Below are 10273 nucleotides of genomic sequence, written 5' to 3'. Positions count from 1 at the left end.
ATAGTTCAATATTTATGTGATGTGAGATGCTGTCACTATATATTCAACGAAAGCCCACGTGTTGCGCTACAATAGTCAACATAAAATGAGCGTCCGAATGCAATTTTCTTCCCGCAGATTTGTTTTGACTTGTCGTGGTTCATTTAATATTGACAAGGTTAGAAGTTGCAAAAGATGCCTAAATTATAGTACCTGCCACGCAGAAAACAACCTACGACCATCACATTACTCTTTCCAAGGGCGGCGGCCACCCAAGCGCCCATTCATCTTCCCTTCGATGAATACCGTGTTTATCCATAAATCTTATCAAGTGACGTGACGAATTTTTATTCGTCGTTGATAAATAGGTCTAGCATGCGCTCAATGCATGTAAACTCACTTCATCTTAGATCGTGCAATCCCTTGTAAGGCTTTCAACATTTGATGACTAAGATAGAGTAAAATCACGTAACTCGATCGCATATGAGAAGCTTTTCTAAATAACCATACAATTTAATAAGAGAGCTTTGATAGGATTTCTCAATATGTCTAGCATCGCTTATGTATGGTTGGTCGCATCGCCACGCGTGTGCTTGGGACGATGCAAACAATGTTCCGTGCACGAGTGTCCGTATGCTCAAACCCATGAATCATTTGTGCTAGGACCATTCTCATTAAATATCATGGGTTACATTGGACCAACACCAATGCATCAAAAAACACCCATGAATCAATCTCTGCTGATGGCCAAAGAAAAACATCATTCCCTAATCAGTTATGGCGCAGAATGCTCTGTGGAGGGCGCATCACTCTTTGGCATGATATGCACGGCAGCAAAACTCATCACCTTCACAAGATAGACATGACTCTCCACCTTCTCTCGTGCCAATTCTCAGAATGGTAAGTGCCGAAAAGCACAGAAAATTTGGAATCAAAAGATGGAAGAGAAAGAACATGCGGGCTCGAAGAAAAAATGGGAAAGGTTCACGCCGTGGTCGGAGAAAGAGTCTCACCAAAGAAGGAGAAGAAGAAACTTCATGAACATGTTCATTATCATATATGGATCTGTACATAACCGAGTCTACTTGCAAAGTCAGCCGAAAACAGCATATAAACCTCTGCAACAAGCCTACATTCATCCAAACTCCTACCTCTGTTATTGATTGATATCGGAACGATCAACCGCACCAAACTTCCTATAGGCTCGCATCTTGAATCTATATTGTATATATGAGATGAACAAAACATCATTTATCCAAAATAAAAAGAAAATGAAACAAGAAAAAAGAGCCACATGATCATGCCCACAGAAGTCATCTATACGACTTGAGAATAGCACCGCAGAAGGTGCAGATGATGGCCTTCCACGATTTCCAGTAGAGCGGGACGTAACAAAACCGCGTCGCCGTCTTCATGTCGGCCACGCTGGCCCCGCGGCCGCACCGCGAGCACGTCCCCGCCACCGGCTTGCTCCGCCTCACCTTCCTCTCCTGGTCCACCAGGAAACAGAAGCACACCATCGAAATTCCCTCTGGCGCACCCGATCCCGATTCAACCGCAACGTTTCATTCGATCTGCACAAAAATTCACTTCAGCTCCCAGCCCCCATGCTGTTTACGCGGCTCCACACACCATCCACACTTATACATGCAAGAACTTTGAAGTCTGAGTAGTTGAGTGGCGGTGGCTCGGTCCTTTCGCGATCGCGCGAGACTGGCCATCGGATGACCGACACGTGGAATCCTGAGCGGCGCGAGGGACGTCGATCCTGCAGTCACGTATATGCTGAGACGAACCTGCTCGCCCCATCACGGCTTCACGATGACGATGTAGAATCGTGGGGGAAAATTTGCCACGTTAAAGAGAAAAAGAAAAGAGAGACATAATGGTTGTGAAAATGCATTTAATGCCTTTCTTTGTCCTTGAGCAATGTATAATCAAACAGTCCGAAGCGAAATCGAAAGCAACTTTGTCCGCTAAGAACAACGTGTTGTGTAGCCTCGTCCACGATTCCTATAATTTCATCAGAGAAAAAAGGAAAAATAATACAAATGATCTCTAAACTTTAATTTAATGTGCAATCTTGTCCCTGGAAATTTCAATTTGTTTAGTGCGGTGCATGAACTATTGGAAAATATTTAATCTAGTTCCTAGGCTATTTGAAAATGTTCAATGTCGTCTTACGTTAATCAAAGTTAACGGAATTTGACGACCTTGATTTTATTTTAAGGATCACATTGAATAAATTGAAAGTTAATAGACTAGATTGAACATTGGATCAAAGTTCAAAGATTATTTAAGTCATTTTTCCCGATAAAAAAAGGGTATGTTTTACGAAGGCCGCATGATCGGTAAACCAATCGCGATTTAAGAACATGGGAAAATTTGTATGTTTTGCGCGTGAGATTCGGGGTAAGTTTCACCATTTCTTGATATTTGATCGGTATGGTCATGGTATTGAAGAAACGAAGATATTTCGATGTGTTTCTCGATATAATTAAATAAGTATTAAGAAATAAATTTCGTAGGCGGAAGATAAGTCTTCGGTTGTCCTTCGTTAATGGATAGAATTTTCTGTGTAACGCGATAATTGTCACTTTAAAGTCAAGTATACTTCCCTTTCATTATTCATTGTGCGAATGAGAGTTGTGAATGTGACCAATGTTCACGCTCGATCGGTGGAAGCCTGCTATGATGGAAAAAGGGTTTCGAGAATTTTTGACAAAATTTGTGAATTTAGAAAATGAGAAGTGGAGTGGCTAACAATCAAAATTTAACGAATATTTCAAAAGAAAATTATGAGCCGGGTTGGAGTCTTTTTTTATTGGACTACTTTTCACAATTTTTCGCTTATTTGAAAGCAATTTATACTTCTTTTTGAAGCACTTTCCTTTTAATTCAAATTATGCATTATGAAAAGAGGTATCCACCCATATTTTTCTCATGATTCTTTCCAAATATCATTAAAAGTGTTGCTAGGTTCCCAAAGTGGCTATAACTCCTAACTTCCAAGGCAATGAGAGGCAAGTTCTTTCGAGGGAAAAATTGAATTTTTGTTTCACAAGCTACTTAAATTTTAATTCACAAAAGATGAGTTTTTTCTTTCTTAACATATGCATAAATATATATGTCCTATTATATATATTTTTTAAGGGATATGTGCACTAAAAGTCCTAAAACTTGTCATGAAATTGTGATTGAGTCCTAAACATTACAAAAAGTGCAATAAAGTCCTAAAACTTATAAATTGATGTATTGGAGCCAACGCCCTATTCAGCATATTTGTTTGTTTTTAGATGAATTACCAGGTAGAAAAGATAGACTTGTTCCACCATGAGTGATTCTACTGATTCCAGTTCACCAGTCACTGTAAATGCCCTTTTAGATATTCGCACTTCAAATTTTTCGAAAATTGACTATCTTTATGAGGTCTCATCCCTTAATGAAGAGAGTAAAATTTCGAAAACTCATCTCCTGCTTATTAATCTGTATTCTGCTTTCACAAGACCTCCCTCTTTTTCCCCTCTCCGTTTCATCAAACATACACTCCGCGAAGTTAAGGAATATGTCTAGTCATCCTAATTCGATCAATATCCTATTCCTGCTACCCAGCAAGAACATTTTATTACCCTTCAGACACCTTTTGATTTTCCATGACAATGGATACAACAAGAGTATACGCATCTTCACTTTGGTGCTATCCGTTTTGCACTATCATTTCATGGTAGAAAAGGATTACCTGTTGTTGCCCAAATGGCTCTTCCGGATACTCGTTTCTTGGATTACCAACATATTTATATTGATACAATCCAAACCACCCTTAATGCTGAAATAGTATTTCTTACATTGTTTCTAAATTTCAACATGGTTCTTATGGACCCAAGACTCCTTTTTGCTCTTAAAGTTCAACTGCAGCTCACCGGAACTCCTCAGATCCCTGATTCTATAGCTGCTACTTTACACTACCAAATGATATATCGGGTCCAGAACCATGCTATTGATTTTAATTTTTCTAGCACTGAGGATGCTCTTTTCATCTCAGTGGATAATGATCAAACTTCCTGTGTCCATGTACCAAGACAAATTCCTCGGGATCAATTAGTTAAGTTCCTCCCTGATACTTGAGTAATTAACTATGAAAAACTCCATCAGAATTCCATGCCTATTCAATTCATGGAATCCCAGTTTACAAAAAAGGAAGATGGTACGGTTGTCATTAAATTTAGTAAGGAAAAGGAAGAAGCATCTTCTTCTATTTTTCCTACTATTTTTATGATGTAACCATGCCATGATGATGTTCTTATTGAGGAAGGTGACTCAAATCCGAAGATTATGATCGAGCCTTTTAATCAAGAGGGACGACCTATTCATTTTTACAAAGATCCTTGAATAGGACACTGTTTCAGGGATTTAGATTGTCAATGTTCCCTTTGCACAAGCCCTCCTAATGACGAAGAAGATGACAGACCATCCAAAAAGAAAAAGAAACGATCCAAATATAATCTTTACTAGAGATATCTTGATGGGGATCCTACCATAGGACCCTTTGGTGAGGATGGAGGAAGATGCCAATTTATGGTTTCATATGGACCACTCTGACCACAAACTCCTCCTCCAATTCCTAAACCTTGCAAACCTCTTTCACCTCCACAAGCAACATCCAAAAAAAACTCCACCACAAAAGCCAGTTGTTTCACCCTTCTATAAACCCATCCAAAAATGGGTTAGGAAAAATTCATATCCTTTGCAATTACCCAAAGCACCCCAGCTTTCATGTATTTCAATGCCTAAACCACTGCCAGTACTCCCAGCTGTCTGTATATTCCAACCCTCGAACTTTCCACCCTTGGAAAAAACAAATTCTAGTGCTTCTTTTACAACATTAGAAGAATTTACATACGCATACCATCGGTTTCGACACATGCCAAAGATTCCAAACCCTATGGATATCGATGATCATGGGAGACAAAAGAAAGTTACTGCCGCCGAAGCTGTTATGAATTGGTAATCAGAACATGCTCTGGCACAAAATAATATTCAAGACAATTGATACAAAACTTTCAACTATCCAAGCCTGCCTTGATCATGTCGATTAGAAGGTTTATCAAACGGCTTTTGTAACAAACAAATTACTTGAGACATTCCAGAAGAAATTGCAGCAGATGGAATCGGGTAAATATATTTCCCATCATTATTTGGAAAACCAGACTGTTGAAATGGAAAAGCTACGTAGGCAAATTAAACTCCTTCAAGAAGGAAAATTTGTTCCTATGCTAGACCCATTTTCTCAATTTTGGCACCCAACCCGGATGGAAATCTCTCCTCCAAAATTCACTTCAGTTGCCTCAATCATTGCAGAAGCACCGAAAGAAGAACAAAGTGATATTGTTATACTTCAAAATCGCATCTGTGAAATGGAAAAACAAAAGAAGATGTAGCAGGAGAAGAAGTCAAACGTTCCTGAATCTTCCCAGGAACCTCCTTCTTCCCACATGGTTTCAAATTCATTAGAGGCTTTTTTGCGAAATCAATGCGAACAGAAGCCGCCAGTTATTGCTACAATCTATCCATCCCAGCAAAATACTTCTTCCAGCTCTGAAACAGCCTCTTTTTCTTTAAAAAAAAACACCTCACCTTCTGACCATGAGATACCAAATTTCCCTAAAATTGCTATTCTTATGGCCGATCCCCATGAGGTGGATATGGAATCAAACTCATCTGAACCAAAAATAGTAAACATTCATATAAGAACTCTCGTTCTGGAACTTCAACCCCCAAACACTATTTTGCTCTTGATGATATTCCATACACTAAATGGCTAGAAAGACTACCGGAGTTCCATACTTGGCTCAGCACTAGAGCCCTTACTATTGAAAGTCAGTATGATATACGGACTGAGTTTGTTAGCAGATTTATCGGTAGCCTCAAGGATTGGTGGAAAACTATTTTTGACCAAGATAAGATGACGTTCTTACTCCAAATAGATTTTCATTATGTAATTCACATCATCCACCAGTTCTTTATTGATAAACCAGAAGATCTTCTTGAACTCAAAATGAGAGAGTTTTTTTATAGAAGATGATGCTCTCTACGTCGAAAACACCTGAATAAGCATTTTCATGAAATGCTTAAATTGTTTTATGCTCTTGGAGCCAATCCGAATATGAAGCAAGTATTTCTATCTTCTATTCCAAAAGAAATTGGTCAAGTTGCAGAAAGATCTCTTCAAAATAAACAGCGAAAAATTGTTGATGTCCCAATAGGAGAACTGCAACAAGAGATACATTTGGCTCTTGATGACCTATGTATTTGTCGAAAGGCATTCGGAAGTTATCTTAAGAGTAATAACGAGCTTGATAGAGCTTGTCGAAGACTAGAATTAAGAATCAAGTGTCCAAAGAAAGAATCCTGTGATGACCCTTCTTACGAAGATCGGCGTAAAAAGAAAAAGCACTTCAAAGGATTCTCCCTCGGTCTAGGAAGAAGACGTAAATGGCGTTTCTTGATAAAAAGACGATCCAAATGCGACCAGTTTGAAAGACATAAGAAATCCGACCGATGTTACATCTGTAACAAAAGAGGCCACTTTGCGAAGAATTGTCCGAAGGCCTAGAGAAGAAATTCTCATTTAATCCAGGAGCTTGAAAAAGAAACTGGAATTTCTCTTCAGGATGATGATGTTGAATCCGTCTTCTCTTTAGAAGATGAACCAACAATGCACACCATATGCGTTATCCAGACATGGCCCCAGTCCAGTAACACTGACTACTCATCTGAAGAAGTAGAAAAAGAATTTACTCCTTTTCTTTCGAAAATTCAAAACCTTCAAGATCCAAGATCTTTGTGCATACACTTCTTCCATCCTTCCACATTTTCCCATCGAAATCTATCTTTTCAAATATGCTAAACCTATTTCCCTTATAGCCCTTATAGATACTAAAGCCAGCGCTTCGTTGCTTGACACCTAAATTCTTCCAGAAGAATATTGGAATTCATACGCTCAGTATTTTAATTCTGCTTCTGGAGATACTTTTGTCACAAGAGTCCGAAGCAAACCAATTACCCTTCAGTTCTTCCCATAATGTTCTCTTACTACTAAAATCCTTGGTTCTAGCTCACCAGATAAAGACATCATCATTGGATGGGACATTCTGACCCAGATTCCCAAACTTAGAATTTTGTCTAATGGATTCCAATTCAAATGACAATTCAAAGAGTTTGTGAACATCCAACGAATTTTTGCCATCCAAATGAATATACTAGATCCTATCATGTAAACCCTTCTTAGTGCATGTATAGAATCTCATTCAGAATTGATCCTTAAATATCCAAACCCTTTGTGGAGAAATCCTGACTTTTTTATCCATCTGCCTTTTAAGAAAAATGAAGATATCAAGCCTACCAAAGTAACTTATTCAGGGATGAATTTAGACCATTTGATCTTGGCATAAAAGGAATGCTCAAACTTACTCCATCAAGGATTAATCGAGCCATCAGACTCTCAGTGGTCTTGTAAAGCATTTTATGTGAATAAACATTTTGAACAGAATAGAGGGAAAATGAGGCCGGTCATCAATTACCAACCTCTCAATCGGTTCCTCCAAGACGATAAGTTTCCATTACCCCATCAGAACTCGTTATTCTCTAGTCTAACTCGAGCTAAGGTCTATTCCAAATTTAGCTTTAAAGCCGGGTTCTGGTAATTGGGAATTCATCCAGATGATAGGCACAAGATTGGATTTTGCATCCCCAATCAACATTTTTAGTAGGCAGTGCTCCCATTTGGCCTTAAAACTACTCCTTCATTGTTCCAAAAGGCCATGTGTAGAGTCTTCCAACCTATTTTGGCTAATGCCCAAATTTACATTGATGATATCCTCCTCTATAGTCCTGATGAGGATTCCCATTGTAAACTGCTTGGCCAATTTGCCGAATTAGTCCGGAAATTTGGCATTATGCTATCTCAGAAAAAGATTATTATTGCCTAGAATTTCTCAAAATTCATCTTAAGGACGGGTCATATTATTCTTGTCCCCATATTGCTGAAGAATTGCAAAAATTTCCTGAGGAGAAACTTTCTCCCAAACAGATCCAATAGTTTTTTAGGATAGTCAATTATCTAAGAGACTTCGTTCATAAAATCACCAAATTAGTAAGTCTATTGCAGCACATGCTCAAAAAAGATGCTCCTCCATGGAGACTTCTACAGAGTAAATCAGTTAGACGTCTTAAAGAAGTTTTGCAACATCTTCCTCCTCTGCAAATCCCTTCTACTGGGAAGAGAATTTTACATACAAATGCTAGTGATGAGTATTGGGCCGCTGTTCTTTTCGAAAAAATTAATGGAAAGCGTAAAATCTGTGGATACAAAAGTGGAAGATTTACGCAAAGCGAAATGCATTATCATTCTACTTTCAAGGAAATCTTGGTGGTAAGGTATAGCATCAAGAAGTTTGGATTTCATCTTCTTAGACATCATTTTATATTTGAACTAGATATGTCGTCTTTCTCTCAAATGCTGAAATTCAAATAAAAGCAAATTCTTCATCCTCAACTCCTCATATGGGCAAAATGGTTTTCAAAGTATTCCTTTGAAACCAAGTATATAGCATGAAAGAAGAATGTGCTTGCTGATTTCTTATTGCGGCCAAAAAAATTTGCTACACCAATTACATCCATAAACATATATGTGTCTCGAAATCCATTTGGGGGATTTAAATCCACCAAGATGAAACCTTCTTGGCCCAGCAGGTAGTACCCGCCGGAAGTTCCTACATACATTTAAGACAACATCCTTTTTGAAAATCTGCCGTCACTAATATGGAAATACCAACTGCTGATTTTCAATAGATATGGAGGATTAAGTCACAGACCCAGTGGGCTGTATCCAAATTATCCTTTCATCCATTATATCTCCCTCAATCTTGAAGACAAGTTCCCAGAAGGATTCAAGTGGTTTTATTGGTATTTGTTCAATATTTATACCATAGTCATTGAATTCCCAACAACCAGAATTATTTTCATTATTGACAGAATTCTCTCGGGAGAAGAGAAGTTTAAGCATTTGGGTGATATGTTTAATTGGTTCAAACCATTGGGAGCTTAGAAATACATGTTTCAGGAACAACTTAGAGCCTGTCGACCCAATCCGGAGTTGCATACAACAGTCTTGTTTCACAGGCCATGATTTTTTATTCGTCCAAATAGAGACGTGAGTGAAACTCCAGCTAATGTAGGAGTAACTATGTACAAGCCTCAGCCGAGTCTAGAGAAGTTCCTCAAAATTCTTCCGTGCAAAATCCTGGCACTCCCCTAGAAATATAGAAAGCTCCATAGACTTCTCTGTCAATACAATCAAGTGATACCACCAGAGATATGACCAACTAGTTCTAGCAACGTGTTTTGGGATCATCCAGCTGATCACAGGTATCAGACAGTGATTGACATGGCATTGGGACAATATTATGGCATAGATATGCAAGCTGATATGGATGCTGCTGTCTCAAATGCTGCTGCCTCATCCTTATCTCAAGAAGCCTTGTCCTCATCTCACGCCCCTCAATCATAGGATCCATGGAGAGGCCCATTATCATAAGACCCGTATGATTACAGTGAGTTACAACTTGAACTCAGTCTAAGTCTTGACAAAAACGGTCCGTCACTGCAATTAGAAAACTTTCCCCAGCCAGCTATTCCATCATGTCCTACTGATATCGCCTCAAGTTCTGCAGACGTTCCAGGTATTTCCTATGAGTCTCCACAAAAAAGACAAAAGTCTTTAGAACTTCATGAGGACGTGGGCCTAGAGATCGCAGAAGTGGAAAGACTTCTTAGAGAATACAAGAGACAAAAGGACGGAGGTAGTTCGGACAGTTTTGATGACGATAATACTGAAGAACCGATTCATAAATATGACCTTTGAAGACGTACCCAGCATGGTTGAAAAAATGGCTCATTGTCGGGAAGTACTGTAGCAATGTGTTGTTCATACTATAGCAGTCACTGTTCATCACAGTAGCAGTACTGTAGCAGCACTGTGGCAGTACTGTAGCAAGAAGAAAAATGTGCAAGCAAGAAGAAAAACTTTCGCCTGAGAGTGTATTATGAGTCTGCCAGTCACCTGTCAATTGCAAAAGTCTTTGTAGTCGGTCTATCAATTGTAAAAGTTTTTATAGTCAGTCTTTGTAGCAGTACTATTGCACGGTACCATCCTCTTAGCATGGTCCAAGCAACGCTAGTAGAAGGAACAATAAATACGAGGTTTTTAAGTTCCAAAGTAACTACAAATCCACGT

At 38.8% G+C, this 10273-nt stretch overlaps 1 protein-coding gene across 1 annotated transcript; it reads right to left on the bottom strand.

Moving 5' to 3' along the window:
* Positions 1-996: 996 nt before the first annotated feature.
* On the bottom strand, positions 997-1795 carry LOC115687681 (uncharacterized). Its single transcript, XM_030613313.2, has one exon. It carries the CDS (start codon positions 1497-1499, stop codon positions 1293-1295), a length of 207 nt encoding a protein of 68 aa, XP_030469173.1. The 5' UTR covers positions 1500-1795; the 3' UTR covers positions 997-1292.
* Between the last annotated feature and the right edge of the window lie 8478 nt (positions 1796-10273).

This window comes from Syzygium oleosum, unplaced genomic scaffold (assembly GCF_021117445.2).
Source record: "Syzygium oleosum isolate NSW1041296 unplaced genomic scaffold, Sole_v2.1 Sole_v2.13, whole genome shotgun sequence".
Classification (NCBI taxonomy): Eukaryota; Viridiplantae; Streptophyta; class Magnoliopsida; order Myrtales; family Myrtaceae; genus Syzygium; species Syzygium oleosum.
Note: the sequence above shows the minus strand (reverse complement) of the source record. Positions and strands in the feature narration are given on the sequence as shown.

Bases quoted from the DNA above. Each gene is read 5' to 3' on its own strand.
- LOC115687681 (XM_030613313.2), bottom strand. From the start codon at position 1,499: ATGGTGTGCTTCTGTTTCCTGGTGGACCAGGAGAGGAAGGTGAGGCGG.